The sequence below is a fragment of the Oryza brachyantha genome, chromosome 3 (assembly GCF_000231095.2).
Source record: "Oryza brachyantha chromosome 3, ObraRS2, whole genome shotgun sequence".
In the NCBI taxonomy this organism is placed as follows: Eukaryota; Viridiplantae; Streptophyta; class Magnoliopsida; order Poales; family Poaceae; genus Oryza; species Oryza brachyantha.
In genome coordinates, this window is record NC_023165.2 from 23,859,043 (window position 1) to 23,876,564 (window position 17,522).

General features: G+C 37.5%; 1 protein-coding gene across 1 annotated transcript; it reads right to left on the reverse strand.

Moving 5' to 3' along the window:
- Positions 1–322: 322 nt before the first annotated feature.
- On the reverse strand, positions 323–8,861 carry LOC102716582 (putative 3,4-dihydroxy-2-butanone kinase). The gene is made up of 20 exons (XM_006650441.2): positions 8,683–8,861; positions 8,456–8,529; positions 8,309–8,372; positions 6,959–7,071; positions 6,830–6,877; positions 5,834–5,905; positions 5,658–5,747; positions 5,099–5,272; positions 4,841–4,924; positions 3,793–3,848; positions 3,401–3,531; positions 2,995–3,087; positions 2,791–2,855; positions 2,286–2,429; positions 2,144–2,187; positions 1,687–1,770; positions 1,531–1,598; positions 1,342–1,454; positions 1,169–1,264; positions 323–724 (listed from the first exon to the last, which is right to left on the reverse strand). The coding sequence occupies exons 1-20, from the start codon at positions 8,720–8,722 to the stop codon at positions 593–595; spliced, it is 1,785 nt and encodes a 594-aa protein (XP_006650504.1). The 5' UTR covers positions 8,723–8,861; the 3' UTR covers positions 323–592.
- Between the last annotated feature and the right edge of the window lie 8,661 nt (positions 8,862–17,522).

The window sequence follows — 17,522 nt, forward strand, 5'->3', positions numbered from 1 at the left end:
AGAGGGAGAAATTTTTCGTAGATCCTCCGTCTTATTTAGAAAAATTATAAAATAACTTAAAAAATTAATTACACGTAAAATAATATTCATGTTTCACCATTTGATAACAATAAAAAATATTAATCCCAAAGAAATTTAAATAAGAGGGAGAAATATTGAATCTAAAAACTAAAATAAGTGGTGCGTGCGAACGCTAGGTGACTGCGTGCGCGTACCCTACCAGACAAGATACCGCCGAGATCACAGTCAAAACGAAATGGCAGGAGCATTTCATGGCAAAATATACCGTCGTATCATCGAACGCATGCGAACATATATCATCGACGTGGCAAAAGCACAGCTTCACTTCCATTCATCCTTGTATCGTCTACAAACTCTTCAATAAAAGAGCTCTCTCTGTATGATGTGAGGGCAAAAGAATACTGAACTCGATTTCTCGGCCCATGCAAAAATAGCACAAGCGGAAATCAAATCTGAAGGGGTGGGTCAGAAAACGCCCCCAGAATTTCGCCGTCAGTAACTCAGTATGGGTACTCCAGTACTTTTGGTCTATGAATGAGGCATAGCGTGCACATAGCATGCCATGAACTACCTAGCTATCCGAGCCGTGCACCTTGTTCTTCACTGCATGGGCCGCCGCACGGTACCATGCTGCAGCAGCCATTGCTCCTGGATCAGGAACTGATGCCACCAGGTCGGGAGCAATGTATGACGAACGCCCTGCCTGCAAGTGCACGCGAATTTTGTTACTTCGGAACGAATATAACCAAAGGGAAACACAAAAGGTCACTCTAGCGGTACTCATTCCATTCCAAAATATAAAAACATACTCCCTCCATATGTTAATAGATAACATCGTAAGTTTTTTAGCACACCTTTGATCATTCATCTTATTCAAAAAAACTAACATAATTATTGTTTACTTCGTTGTGATTGAATTTATTACTAACTGCATTTTAATTATAACTTATATTTTTTTGCATATTTTTTTTAAAAAATGAATGGTCAAACCTTTGCCAAAAAGTCAATGATATCATGTATTAAAATGCAGAGGAAGTAGTACTAAACATCATCTAGTACTGTGAAAACCCTAGCAGTTGCCCTTGCACAAGCACTGCAAAAGCTAAAGAAACAAACATAGTTTGTAGAATGGAGTGAAAGAGCATACCTTCGCTTGCATCTGTTTAGTGGATTCAGCACCAGCTGATGCTGCTTCAGAAGATGCGATAAAGGCAGTCACAGGATCTTCCCCAGCTTTGAGAGACTGTTTAAGCACGGCAAATTTATCAAACAAGCATGGTGGACTATTACATTGCAAGAGCAAACGATTCAACAAGTGACCTCTCTGAGGACTGTACAAGCAGGAATTAGGGCGTCCAGCATTGTGCGGTATCCTGCACTAGCACCACCATATTTGCTAACAGCAGTGAGAGAGGCTTCCAAAGCATCAGCCCCTGCAGAAAAGCAGCACGTTTAAGTTTAGTATGTGATTTTCTAGATGTCATCACACTCACATTGTAAATCTCTTACATTCATTTGCACCAATACTTGTGTTCTGTTTTAAGCTTGCATACGCAGCTTTGCAAAGTATGTCATACCTGAATAAAAATACAAAGAAGAATAACTTCTCTGTGAATGAAACGGATGATAGATAATCAAAGAGGTAAACATGCACATATTTCTTACAAGATTCCACTTGTTCCACCCATCACCCTCCGGACTGTTGATCCAATCTCATTAATTGTTCCAGCTGCATCATTCATTGGGTAACTGACAAGAAGAAAAATGCACTAGTAATTAGTCAAGTATATATGCAACTACAGAAAAAGGATAGCCAACGTAAAAATGTGTACTGGGATAGTGACACAGATAGTGACAGTGTGACTGGCTTACGGTATAAAGTTGTCTCAGAAAAGGTTGCAACCACAGTGGTGATTTCAAACCATTTATATACTTGTCTTAAAAACAACCAAATTGATGACTTCCATGTATTCTTTGCAGGAATTAGGAAATCAAATTTAAAAGCTTGAGAGTATTAAACTGTAGTGAATTGTATGTTAATACAAGCTCAGCATGAATAGAACTTAAAATTCTGTAGGTAATACGAACCAATCACCAATAATATGGCATGCTTCTAACTTACCGCTTCTTCATATCTTCAAGAATAGTTGTTGCACCTCTATACATCTGAAAAATACAGACAATTTTTTTATCTTAAAATAGCTATATCATCAGAAACTACTCAAGGCTAAATTGGGTAAGCAGTAAGCCCCTCTTAAACTCACCGTGGTTCCACAATCACCATCACCCGCTTTACTGTCCCATTCATTTAGGCTATCCTTGATATTGATAATTTCTTTAGCACCTGCTTCAATAGCAGCCTCCAGAATACACCCTTGTTTGCTTAACTCCTGAGATTCAGCAAGAATCTGCAGACCAAGTCTTTGTAATTAGGAGGTTCTGGGTGGTAACTGGTAACTAACTAACAATAGACTTATGACATGCAACTGCCAGCACTGTTTAAAAAATCCAAACAATAATATTGACTAAATGTAGTATTATATAAGAAAACATCTTCCAAATTTATATTTTTAATTTCGCCTGTTTTGCTCTCCAATTCTGGGTATGAAAGTATTGTTCAATGCAGCATATAACACAGCAACTGAAATACACCTATAGCCCATGCAGAATCAACAGACAACAATACACAGCTCTTTTATACTTCGAAACTACCATCCTCATCAACTTCCAACCAGCAGGATAATCTTACAAAAGTGAATTTCACTTTACCTCATCATCCTTCACTGATGGTGATGGTGGCAATGGAACGGGAATTTTTGCTGGTGGGCGATTTCCTGAATCAATGATAAATTTAGAAGTTCAATATTAAGCAGAGCAATGTGTGATAAGGGGAATTATTTCTGGGTTTGTACACTGATAAACATACTAGGTATCTCATAAAAAGCACAAACTTCTTCCAGCAAGGAACATTACCTTCAGATCCAACAGGCCAAGCTGGCGCTTTAGTTGGGGCATCAAGTCGCTGCAAAATGTTTTCATCTGATCTCATGATAGTGATAGAGAATCCTGCAAGTAAAAACAGGATATGTAGCATAAGAGTGCAAATTAGCCATGATTCTAAGCTTCTATGGTGAAAGTGTATATGTAAACATCACATTGAAGAGAGAACAAAGTTCTATCTTAACCAGAAAAAATTCATGAGATTTGATCAAACAAATCCATACTGTTCATATTTGAGCAAACACCACAGATTATCATGATTCAATGCATTTTCACTAGATAAGTGGCTATGTCTCCTGACTAATTTATGCTGAGATGTTTATACACCCTTGCAGCTCAGATTCTCCTATGGAGATATTAATGGTAGAAAGTCACTGACCAGCCATATCAAGTGAAGTCATAAATGTGCCAGTGTAGACTCTGTCAACAGCGATCCCATACTCCAATTGTAATTCAGGAACAGCTTTTCTTGCTGCAATCATAAGCTCCATGACAGGAGTCGCACCCAGTCTGCATTTTTCAACGATGGGATTAAACAATTAAGTAATACTAAATGTGATGATAACTGCTCAGCATAGGTCAGAATGTGAGGTCCATACACCAAAAGGAAAAAAAATCAATATACCTAATCATCGTGAAATATAGATGCTGACATAGGAAGCAAACCATATGATAATCAATTGAAATACAGAGTGTTTATTTTTGTGATCTACTTGTGCAAATTTTACGCTACTCATATAGCGCAAGGAAAACTTTCACATCTGTAGTTACCCATTGATTAGGAGGACAACATTGCTCCCTCTTGTGATAGGAAGATATTGAGTTTCCTGCAAGGATGCATCGCCATCACATAAACAATGAAATGCATATATAACTAGACAGTGCAAACAATAATGTACCCAAGTTGGCAAGAAAACAAAGGTGTGCCATCTAGGCTGTATAAGTAATCATTAGCTACATGCAGCATCATATATAGAGAGAGTTGTGCTAAAGCTGAGACAACATTTACCTACTATAAGTAAAATGAAATTGTATTGCAGGAATAATCCAGCATTCTTGCTTAGTAGAATCTCCTCTCTACACTAAACTTTGGTTCATATTAAATACTCCCTCCATGTTTTTTTATATGATGCCGTTGACTTTTGAATCTACGTTTGACCATTCGTCTTATTCAAAATTTATATCTAAATATGTAAAATTATAAAGCATACTTAAGTTGCTATAATAATAAATCATATTATAACAAAATAATTAATAATTACATATTTTTTTGAATAAGACGAAAGGTCAAACATGAACCTAAAAGTCAACGGTGTCAAATAAAAGTCAACGGTGTCATAACACCGAAAGAGCATCCCACCCAAACTTTCACCCATTATGCTCACTTCCATTTCCTGGCTTTCAAGCTATACCCTCTTTTGCACAGTCAGTAAGGACCTTACCTAACAAAGGAAAAAGTAAGGGAGTTGTTTGAAAAAGGAAATTCACTGCTAGGACATAGCTTTGGCAAGCTAAACTCTGCTTAGTCTCAGACTTCATGATGAACAAAAAATATAGAACCACGCTACTGAAATGAAATGGATTAAATGACCAAAAATAGTCCTGCAAACAATTTTAAATGTTGGCAGTTTCAACTGCAAGCTTGGCTATTCAAGCTAAAGTAAAAAAGATTCATCCTTCATGAAGAATGGAAAACATGGATTCAATTCAAGTTACTGAAATAAAACAGATTAAATTGGTAAAATGCTCGCAGATTCAACTGAACGGGAAATGGAGAAACATAAAGAGGTTAGGAAAAATAGCATTATCAAAAACATACCTGTGACAATATCTGCTTAAGAACATGTTCTACTACTACGTCAATCATCTGGAGCTCAACAACAGCAACACCAGGTTCTCCATGCTGGGAAACAAATAATGTGAGTCATAACTAGGGAAGATGCAAATTTACAGCACTTATCTATATTGGGAACAAATACAGATGCACAAAAACTAACAAATAGACAATATTCTGTTGTGCCAATTGTTTCTGTGCTCATTGACGGTGACAATAATAACTGACAAGGTTTAATCTTACAATTCCAAGGCCAAGCTCCATTTGCTTAGGACCCAAACGATCAGATGTCACCTGACCAGGTAATGTGCAAACAGAAAGTGCAACTCCCATTGTACCAACAACCTCAGATGCATGTTTTGCTTCTGCAGCAACTTCTGCGAGAGATAAACCAGCATCTGCAGCAGCTCCAGCAACCTGTGCAATCCAAACAAACTTAGGACTTCAGAGGACAACAAGAAGTAGGTGCAACAAAGGATTGATTCATTCAAGTTAGGCCAGAACATGTTGAAAGACCACAAGAACAAATTTTAATCAAATCCACTTGACCATACTATGATAACAGATAACACAATTTCTACATCTGGTAGGCACTACCAACTTAAAATGTTCCATATATTTGTTTAAATAAGCATGGTGCACGCTTGTGGTATGGCTAGAAAAAGATGGCCTCTAGCATGAACAAGTGGAAGATCAATCGAAATGAAAGAGATTTTCTCAGTCCAACTTTGCTTAATAAGTTCAAAAGTGTAGATACCAAGCATAGACTAAAATTGAGAAGACAATAGCAACAATAAAATACCTTATGCACAAGGACGGTTCCTGCTAAACCTCTTCTACCAGCTATCCCTCGAGGAGGAGGGAGGGCACAATCATCTCCAACAATAACCATCTACAGTGGACAGATACTACTTAGAAGGTAATTTGAACGATTTGCCCAAAAGAACTAAAGTGGAAGGATACTGAGTGTTCATCAACCTCCATCTTATAGCCTTCAGATTTTGCTTGCTCAGCAGCTAACCCAAAATTGAGTCTGTCACCAGTGTAGTTCTGCAAACGTCCAGCAATCATAAGTGTGAATAGATGCAGCAGACCTAAGGTTCAATCAGCATGGCTCAAATAGATACAACCAATGAGCACAGCAGAAATTAGTATGGTCCAGTTCGCTCTTTTTTTAGATGAGTTCACACTTTTTTATAAGGGGGAGAGAGAAGCACTGTACAAGGTTAATTTTCACCAAACTAGTGGAGAACTGTTGATACCAACAGCATAAATAAATAAAAATAGTATATGATTTCTCTTTTAGATTATATTCCAAATCTCAAGTGTGGCCCTTCATTTTTTTTAGACAATTCAGGAAACTTGGAGGTAGGGAGGGGTGGAAACAGGAAATACAAGTGCTAAGAACAGAGCAATAGAAAAAAAATCAAAGATGCAATGCACCATGAGAAGGAGCAAGGTGACAGAGCTTGAAATTTTCACCTAATTACTGAAACTTCAAGGATTATTCAAGACATAACGCTCAAACATTTTTTTGTCAAGAATAAAATTGAATAATTGGCAACTTGGCATTAACCCACAACACTCTACGCATCCAAAGCTTATTTTAGCCGAATCATGTCTACTCTACAACCCACTCACCCATAGCTACTGCTTCAAGAATATACAATGTAAAAAAGAAAAGTAGCACACCACCAGCAGGGTAGTTTGATATGCCCCATCTTCGTTCTTTTATTCAAAAAAGAGTTCATAGTTTATTTTGAGGAAATGCCTCCTCTCCATCTATCTGTTGTGTGTGTAGTTTTTTCTACACATACACAAGATGACAGCTGGTGAAGGCGGTAGTAAAATGTTCATGTGATAATCAAAAGAGCATTGTTCAACCAGACAGCATCAGATGATACAAAATTGCAGGGCCTTAAGTGCTACCTATCATCTCAGGATCAACATTTTAGAACAGAGGCTGCAGAGTACCTTTACTATTAGAAGACACCCCATGGGACCTGTTACAGCTCGAATAGCCTACAATGAGAACATGTAAGCTAGGTTAACTGCAGCAATAAAAGTAATTTACACTTTTAATTTTAACTGGAAGAATCATACAGCTAAAATAGAATCAACAGGCGGAGAAGTGAAAACATCTCCAGAAACAGCAGCTGTCAACATTCCTGGCCCAACAAATCCAGCATGGGTTGGCTCATGGCCACTTCCACCACCTATCAGCAAAATTGGACTGCTTTATTGAGATGTTATAAATGGCAATCTTATGGCTATGCTCATGAGGTGATTTGCATGCAGGAGGGATGGTGTTTTGCATATCTATAGGTGTAAATTGAACTTCAGTGTTAGTGATTTGCAAGGAGGGAAACTACAGCTGGCTAGAGTAACTGCAAACTCAGATGCATATTGGTTATTACTTCCGAGCAATGCCAGGAAACATAAAATAGAACTTCCTTGTCATTGTATCATGGTACCATCACAAACCTGACAGCAGTACACACAATAGAACTGCTACTGCAACCCCTAGTCCCACTTCCACTTCTACCAAATAGTAAGAGAAACAACTGATCCACTTGGGTATCGAGACAAGAATACAGCATACATCAGATCTAGTTATACCATATGGCTATTCCAACATAACATTACCAGTTTTTTTTTTTTTTGAAGAAACTAAGATTAGCTAAACAACAAAAATAAAGTGTGCTCAAACTTCATAACGAAAAAAATGAGCATTCCAGTGGGAGACATGATGACACATGGGCAAGAAGCATGCCATTTATATCACAATTGCATGGCATGCAATGCACCTTCGTTATGTCGTCACTATGTGCAATGCATTACCATATGTTCATGTTTCATTCATTCAAACAACAATACGCACAATGTACAAATTTCAAGATTGCCAATCTCAATCAGCATGCACAGCCCTAACTGTTTTAAGATTTGCAAATTCGAAATGGCCATCCTGATCACCAATTAGATCTGGTTGCAGGTTACTTTTGGAAGTAAGACAAATAAGTATTGAAGAAAATAGTTATAAACAAGCCTGTTTCAAAAGTGTAAACAAAGCAATGCTGGAGCAAACTAATTTTATAACATCCAAATCTGAGGTGCATTCCGTGGAAGCCAAGACAGTCAGGAATTAGTGAGGGAACATCTTAATTTTTGTGGAAAAACAAACCTCTCCTCCAATTTTATGATACACAAAAATAAACAGAACAACTATGAACTAGATCAAAACGTGTCAATTCAGTATGTAACCAGCAAAATAAGGCAGTCCTATTAGCATTGTAGATGATCTACAAAAATGGCATATGATTATTTGAAACAAATTTTCAAACTAGACCAGAACATTTGTGGATATTTGTGCGTAACTCAGAAATTACAAGAAAAACACGGCTCCCAACAAGACATGCGCATACAAATTAAAAACAAAAACACAGCTCCCCGTACCTGAGATAACCGCGACTTTATCATAAGCGCCCCGCACGACATCAGCACGAAGAACAACCTTAATCTGCACACATTCGAGAGGAGGTTCGTCGCGAAATGGTCCCCAAAACAAAACCAAAACCAATTCCCCTCGCGGACATCACCCACCTGAGGAAACCCGTCCAAGTACTGCAGGCCCGGGTACGTCTCCACCAGCCCCTCGATGAACTCCGTCACCACATCTGCACCAAAAGTCCACCAATCCGAACCCCCCGCCGGGGACACCGGGAGCGATTAAACCCTAGGAACCCAAGGAAACCCCCCGAAAAAAACAACTCGCGGAAATCAACGGGAAGAAAAAAAAACTGGGGGGAAATGGGCGCGGAGGCCGGTACCGTCCGGGTCATTGATGAGCTTCTTCCCCTGCAACGCCATGGCGCGGGGGGAGACGGCGGGGAGCTCCGGCAACCGGCCGCGGCGGCGGCCGGAGAGAGAGATTGGGGGGAGGGGAGGGGCGAGCAGTACGAAGGAAGCAAGTCGAGTCGCCTCTCCTTGTTGCTTCTGTGGGCGCTTTGCTTGCTTCTTCTTCGAGGGGAAGTGGGGGCTTATCCTTTTATAGACACGGATTAGCAGTCCACTGAATGCGAAAAAGGAATTACGGAAATACCCTTTAGTAGAACTGTCGTGGACTTAAAAAAGGGTTGTGCACTTGTGTAGTTATGGTACGGGTGTTTAGGTCGCTTTCGGCGGCGGCAGTAGAAAGAGGGGTTAATTATTTAGTATGAAAAATATAGTAATAAATTATATATAATTAATTAATTATTAAGTATAATAAAATTATGAAATAGATAAGTAACTTTTTTATGAAAAATTTCGTAAAATTTCGTATAAAGACATACAGTTTAATCGTTCGGGAAACGTGAGCGCGGAAAATAAGAGAATATGGGATAACGTAACATATGCCGAACATGACCTTAGTAGTTATTCGATGCCACCTTAAATATTAAAATAAAATAAACTTTTATATATCTTATTTTGATCGATTTAGAAGTAAATTATGTAGAAACATATTGGAAATAATGTGGTAAAATAAACTGCAACGAAGAATTCTTATACTATATCGTAATATCTTTTTATATCTTATTTTGATAACTTATGGCATCAGATTTATATCGCAATATCTTTTTATATCTTAATTTGATAACTTATGACGTCAGATTTAAAGATACGGTGATCTTTTGTTCATTTAATGTTTTATTGATAGCATAATAAGATGAACAAGATTTTCTATTAATGAATGGAGCACCAAGCAATGTATGGATTCTTCTCGCGAGATTCTTTTATAGTGTTTTTTTAATTATTGTTCTTCCTAAAAGAGAGAAGTAGTACCAAGAATAGCAATATCGCAAGGTGATGTATTTTTTCATTATGCAAAAATCTTCAAAATTTTGATATGCATATAAGATTTTGTTGTTTAATTAAAACTTAGCTATCCCATAAAAACAAAATCTAGTAGTGATGTGATACTTCCCAGTACCACGAATCTGGACAATTCATCGTACTATGAGAGGTTTAGTTTCTATGGGACCATGACAACCCTTTGTCTAGATTCATCCTACTACTTCCTTAACAAAATGGTATCATAATATAAGCATTTATGCACGGATTCTTATGGTTTTAACCATTTATATGATTTTAGAGCCAATGTTGCTTGAAAAGGGAATCTAATCAATTCAAAATCAAAAAATTAACCACTAAAGCAACTAAAAGAGAATCTTTGATATCTTCTTAGTTCATGTTAAACCTAAAAAAGTTTATATTTTAGAACAGATGTAGCATAACGAAAAAGAAGAGTAGTCATCCTTTTTCAGTTGTAATGGTAGTATTGTGGTATAATTCATAAATACCAGCAACTTTGCATTAGTGCCTATGAGTAAGCTTGTTCAAACAGGCTCACCATGGCCCGGCTTAGGCCTAGCTATCGAATTCCAAAAATCTAGAAAAAGCTTCAAAATTATGAAAAGTCTGAGAAAATCTAAGGGTTAAGTCAGACCTATGCTATGATTTTTTATAGATCTCATGCTTGGGATGAGCTTTTTCTAAGCCCGGTCCAATGTTTGAATATGCCTACCCATGAACATATTTATCTATCACGTGAGATTATATTTTGGCTACAGTGAATAAGCGCTAAATATGATAAATGCACGTGTAAATAGGATAACTTTTCACGATCAAAACACGTGTTGGATATGTACTGAAATTATAACAATAACATTAGTTGCTTTTGCGGTTCATTTAATCTAATATTTATTCTAAAGAAAGTGTTTTATATTCTAATATGTATTCTAAATAAAGTGTTTTTTGAATCGTGGAAAAAAGGGGCGTCTTACCAGTATTCTCATCGAGAGCTAATTCAGTTTCCGCGATTTTCTCTAGAATCCTTCGTTCAAAATGAGTCACTACTTGATTCTTGCATAACCCTGCTGTTAAAAATAAAAGGCGAGTAAGGCGTACAAATGGTAATTCGTGTAATTTATTGGCGATATGGATGGCAAGGATGGAAGAGGTGACTTGGAGCATTCTAGAGGGGACAAACGACCTACCGGATTAGCGGCCCGGGCTTCACCGGTTGGTGTCATTAGCTTGACCCCACCACCAAGGTTAAAACGTATCTATACCGTGGATTAGTAAATCGGATGGTTTAGAATTGGTCTAGCCCCTTATCCAATTTTCCGGTTATCCTGCGGCATATTCTGAACCTTTTCGGCCGCGTGTTTCCTCCCGTATTCTTCGAAGTTTTTTCTTGGTTGTTAAAGGTTTTAACCGTTAAACATTGTTTTTTAAAAAAAAAACCATCCTAAGGTAGTTTTTCAACTTTACAGTAATTAATTTTACTATTTATAACATTAAATAGACATCACATAAATAAAAAGTATCTTCTTTCGTGGTGTTGGGAAAACGCCACATTTATAGCTGCCTACTTCAAAAGGGATAACTATACACACGTGAAAAAAACACGACCTCTCTATTTTATTAGAGAATGTTTCTGGTTTTTGGTACATATTTGATTTTAGTCTTATTAATAACTTACGTAATTATTATTTATTTTGTTTTGATTAATTATTACTATATGTATTTTAACTGTAATTTATATTTTTTTTCATATTTGCACATGTTTTTAAAATAATATAAATGATAAAAATTCATGATTATTCTTAATTTTGTTCTAATTATTTATTGCTACATATATTTTAATTATAACTTATATTTACACATGTTTGTATAATTTTTTTAAATAAAATAAATGGTCAATTCCAAAAAGTCAACCGGTAACAATACATGGTGAATATTATGTATAGCAGACTAGCAGAGCCCAAGTTAGTTACACGCGATTCATTTCACACCAATCTGAAATTTGTTCTTACATGTCCGATGTTCTTTTCTCTCGCATACAATAAACGCCTCCAGTTTTGTTGTTTTTTTCCCTAAAAACAAGTGGAATTCAACTAAATGTACATCGGCCATGCTCGTATTTCGTTGATATAAAATACTGCCTCCGTTTCATTATTATAAAACTTTATAGTTTTATTTAAATTTATTTATTAATAAATATACATAATTTATATGTGTGTTTAGATTCATTAGCATCTAAAAAACTAAAAAATCTTATGTTACGAAAGTACGGAGGGAACATGATTGTAACTTCGCTCAGGCACAGGAGCTGGTGGCAGGCCTGCCGTTGGGTATCCTTACCCGTTCCCCATACCCACATCCACGTCAAACGGGTAGGGTATGGGTCAAATTTTCTTTACCCATTAAAAATACAGAGGGTATGGGTATACCCACAAACTAAAAGGGTATGGGGATATTTCTGCCCGCTTTGTGCCCCATCATACCCGTCCCCAACCATGTCTTCGACAGCAGCGGCGAACTGGTGATGGCTTCGGCGGCGGCGGCTTCGGCGGTGGTGGAGAGTGAGGCAGCGGCACAATGCCATCCCCGTCGGTGATCCTGGGTGTTGAGGAGCAACAGTGACAAGGTATTGCTTGATCTACTCCTTTGATTTCTAGAATCTTTCCCCTTCTCAAACCCTAGTAACAATCAATAGAGAAAAACCAAATCTTTCCTGTGCTCTCAGCTATGGCATGATTCTAGTTCCAGATTTATGCTTGTGGTGGAGATTGATCGAATCTTTGATTTGATAATCCTTTGTTTCTGGTTTGCTCTTGTGGATGGGGGACAAGATAGTGAGAAAATAAAAAGATCTAGGATAGACGTTGCCATCTAATCCTTTTGTTTTGCTATAATAATTTTTTTCTTTTATTCTGTCAGATACAGGCTATTAATTGGTGAGCGCTTCTATTATTGGTTCAATGCAAGACTTTAGCTATGACCATGCTGTAAATGAAAGTTCCAGTAAGTGGAAAGACCTAATATACTTGTACATCCTGTCACTTCATTACTCTCATCAATTCACGTAAGTTTAGGTGGCATGAGAGATTTTGCTGTCATGAGCTCAAGTGACACATGTGAGATTCAAAGCTCAGGTGGTAATCAAGATTTACAGAGTTTTCAGAATGAATCATCTGAAGAGCAAACCAATGATGGGTAATATTTCTTTTTCACATACTTGGAATTAATTCTTCGTGTTATTTTCATCATTCATGCTAAAAAGAACTTAAAATATTTATAGCTTTGAAATAGAGTATCAATTTTATTGTAGAATATACTGATACTATACCTTTGATTCAATTCGATAGAGTTGATGGAATAATTGAGCTAGGTCGATATGCACAAAGTCATCATGCTACTAAAAAGTTAAGATCGAGAGTTTGGAAAGACTTTAAAATAGCACTAGTTGAGGGTTGTGCTAAGGCAGTTTGTATACATTGTAATTCATAGTTAGTCACTGGTAATAAAAATGGAACAAGTCATTTGAGTTATCATATACGTGTTTGTCCGGAGCTTCAAAAGTCAAAGAAAAAGAAGACCGGTACTCCAAAGGCAACACTTCCTGTTTTTGACCAGCAAAGAAGTCGCGAGGATTTTGTTCGAATGGTAGTGTGCCACAATTACTCATTCTGCATGTGTGAGCACTATTACACAAGACAGTTCGTTTATAACCTACAACCTCAATTTAAGTTAATGCATAGAACTGCTCCTCACCCTGGAATCAGCAGAAAAGATCAGAGTTCGATGTCTATCTGGACGACCCTCCTCACCCTGGAATAAGTGATACTGATTTTGACATCTTAAATTGGTGGAAATTGCATGGTACAAAATATCCGATTATTTCTCAAATGGCCCGTGATATCTTGAGTGTTCCTATGTCAACGGTAGCTTCTGAATCATGCTTCAGCTTGACTAAGCAAACACTTGATGACAAGAGATGTAGCCTACTCCCTCAAACACTTGAAGCTGTGATTTGTACACAGGATTGGCTAAGGAGTTATATACCAAGTAGATATCACAAATATTATAGTGCAATACTGTTGCAATTTTGATAAACTTGCTAACTTTTTTTCTGAAACAAGTGATTTTGTGGAACAAATGACTGCAGGTAGTGTGTCCTGCACTCAAGAAGTGCCAGCTGTACATCAGCTTGAATGAGGATGTGATGTTGCATGTTTTCTAAAATTGTTAAGATTACAGTGAAACATATTGCTCCTGATGCTAGCCAGTCACTAATTTTGAATTGCATCTTATGATTAACAACAGATATTGTTATGCTGCTATTATATGGCTTTGATGATGTATTATGTTTCAAACAATAGACATCTCTATCATTTTGCCTGGGCCAGTGCTCCCCATCCAATGTCATAATTTATTTTGTGTTGATATTTGGAGAAAATCAACGTTCTCTGCAGTTGCTTTGTTTTTTCACTGGAAACTTCAGTCTTTATCCCTAATATGTCCTGGTTTTTATCAGGCTAATGTGTTATTATGCCTATTACCCAAATCTCCTTACCCATATCCATCAATTTTACCCATTCCCCAATGGATATGGGTAATTTAGATGACAGTGGATATGGGGAGGGGGATGCATGGGCATGATATACACTGGGTGTGGGCATGGGTAAGGCCGGGGATCCCCAAACCCTCCCTAACGTCAGGTTTAGCTGGTGGCGAACAGCGACAGGATGAGCTTATGAGGCACTCACCGGAAACCCACGAGCGCCGCCGCAGTGAATGGGTCACGAAGAACAGAACAAAGAAGCAAACGCAGCAGGTCAAGTCCGACACATGAATCTATTGCACACTACTACTGTGCCACTTTAAACAAGCTTTGTCAGAACGATTCGCAGGTTGGGGACGGACACGGCAGGCGGGCAACACGATATGGTCTGCAGAAGAACTCGCCACACCTTTTTTTTTCCTACTACTTCAGTCCCAAAATAATCAAGTTAAATTTTAAGTTTTCTTATACAAATTTTTAACTTTTTATCTTACTTGAATTTTTTGGCGATTGATATTTTTATGGGACAATTTCGTTCCTGCCCTTGTTTTAGGTTCTAATATTGATTTTGCCCCTTCTTTTTAGGGTTTTCGTTTTTGCCCATCTTTTTTGAACCGAATAAAAGGGTTGTCCCTGTTTTGGATGGCTATTAGATTGACCGTTAGTTGACCAACATATTTAGATTAAAAAATAAAAAATTTAATTCCTAAAATAAATAATGACCACCTTACCTCTGTTGAGACTAAAGGGGACAAGGAGTGACAAAAAGCGAAGGGGGGAGAGGGCTGGATCTGGCCGGCGACCTGTGGGCAGCAGGTTGAGGGCGTCGGCGGGGACGGAGGCGCGGCGGCGGGGTGGGGGCGCGCCCACGGCGGGCCTAGCTGCGGCGGGGCGGCGAGGAGGGGGCGCTAGAGCCGCTGCGGGGAGGGCTGCCTCGGAGTGTAAGGTAACCATTTCCTTCCCCTTCCTTTGCTTAGTCCAGTACATTCATGGGATAGGGTTTATGGAATTTGTGAATTTCCTAGGAAAGTATGGTGCTGAAAATTGCTAAATATTCCTGGAATGCAGATGTATTAAAGACTAGTCATGGAGGAAATTAGGGAGATGGAAGAAATATGGTATGGTTGTCTTGTAATATGTGGGACACTTTGAGATGGTATGGTTGTCTGGTTTTGTGATATTTTGGATATGGTAATATGTGGACTAATTTGAGATGATATGGTTGTCTATTTTGTGATATTTTGGACATGGTTACATCTGGACCAATTCTGTGATATTTTGAACTTTTAATATGTGGAAATACATGATAAAGTTTGATATTGATATGATATGCTATATGTTGTTAAAATTGTATCCAATTTCTGATAAAAATCTGTCAATTTTTTAAAAAAATTATAAGTTTTCAAACATGTGATTTGAATTAATAATATACTGCTTTAGTATTTTCTATGATTTATAACGGAGGGTAACAACACGGATGACAAAAAAATAAGGGTAAAAGTGATATTCTCGTGAAAGGGTAGAATAGTCCTTTAATATGTCATTTAACGCCATTAGTACAGCCATCCAAAACAAGGGCAATCCTTTCATTCGGTTCAAAAAAAAAGAGGAGCAAAAACAAAAACCTAAAAAAGAGGGACAAAATCAATATTAGAACCTGAAACAAGGGCAGAAACGAAATTGCCCCTATTTTTATTGTTACTAGATGATAAAATATCAATAATACTTCATGTGTGACTACTTTTAAGTTTTTTATAAATTTTTCAAATAAAACGAATGGTCAAATGACATACTTGAAAAATAAAATTAATTATTATAGGACAGATATTTTTTTTAAAAAAAAGGAGCCCAAATAAAATTCGGCCCACTTCTTCCCGCGAACGAATTCAGCCCACCCTCTTCCACAAGAGGTTTCAGCCTATTGGACCCCACATCGTTCTTCCCTCGAAAGAATTCAGCCCATAATCAATTCAGCCGAAATAATTTTTGGGAAAATTCAGCCAATTTGTCCTTCTCATTTTCCGTTTATTTTTTCTCAAGTAAGATCCGATGAACGAGTTGGGTCCACCTCCAATCCAGGATCAGAGATTCGCCCCGAGGACATCAACTTTTATGCCATTGGTTTTAGGCAGAGAGGCTAATAAAGGGTGTGTTTGGTTTATGCCTAATTTTACCATCACACCATGAATTTTGTTCGGTTTATGCCATAACATTAGCTTGTTACGGTTTCTTAGCATCATATATCACTTATTATAGGCTCAACTTCTGCCCATAAGTTAGTAGCATTTGTCTTATTAGTCAAACTTTGTATGAAGTGCCATACTTTGGTACTTAATTAAGGCAGGGCAAGCCTAGTCATGAACAGTCATGTTCAAACCCAAGTCGGGCCAGACCTTACAAAGCCCTAACATGGCATAATCCTCGAGATTTATTGGGCCAAGCCTGTTCGAGTTTTCATAGGTTTTTTGGGTTTTTTTAAAAAAATTGAATTTCTTTTTGACTTTTGGGCTTCAATTATAGGCCTAGGCCCGACTTGATGCATGGTTAGCTAGAGTTAGGCTCGACTAGACTTGGGCTTATTTGGGTCAGGCATAAGTTGAACAGGCTTAGTACCAATCAAACAAACTCTAAATTTTTGACCTACTAAGAAAGACATAAATATTTAGCCTACGACATCTACATGGTCAAGGCTATTTAGATGAGTGACCCAAGTTGTCACACTTGTGATAGCCTATGATTTGTCCATGTCACAACCATGATATGCCACATTTTTCGACAATCAAGGCCTACTTGCCGTAGATTCTTTTCCTGGTCACATCTTGTCTTTTAAGTGTGACCAACAAATTGTTAGCCACACAATATGACAGTACTCCTGTGGAGATCTTTTATGAAAGATAAAAAACTATATAATTTTTTAATAGCTATTTAATGATTTAAATAATATATCTACTATAAAGTTAAAAGTTTATTTTAGATTGACAAGATAACGAACATTTATATAATATTTTCTAAAAAATTAAGTCGTTTAGTAGCTCAGAAAACGTTCGAGTAAAAACCAAGAAAAAACGTGAGAAAAGTTAAAAGAACGCAGCCAATGTGGCTTGCTACCCTTTGCTAAAACTTGTGTGACAAAGGACCTATTTGGGGAGCAGTTGTAGCTTGCCACCCTTTGCTAAAACTTTTGTGACAAAGAGCCTGTTTGGGCCCCAAACGGTTCACAGTTTCTGAGTTATGAGTTACAGATTCTACAAAATGAACTAAGAATCTAGAATCTGGAGA

What these genes read in the sequence shown, in the direction of transcription:
- LOC102716582 (XM_006650441.2), bottom strand. Translation starts at nt 8,722, where the DNA reads ATGGCGTTGCAGGGGAAGAAGCTCATCAATGACCCGGACG. An exon ending in GAACCGTCCTTGTGCATAAG is followed by an intron (nt 5,273 to 5,657) that starts GTATTTTATTGT and finishes TGGATTGCACAG; the next exon opens with GTTGCTGGAGCTGCTGCAGA. An exon ending in CTTGTACAGTCCTCAGAGAG is followed by an intron (nt 1,265 to 1,341) that starts GTCACTTGTTGA and finishes GTGCTTAAACAG; the next exon opens with TCTCTCAAAGCTGGGGAAGA.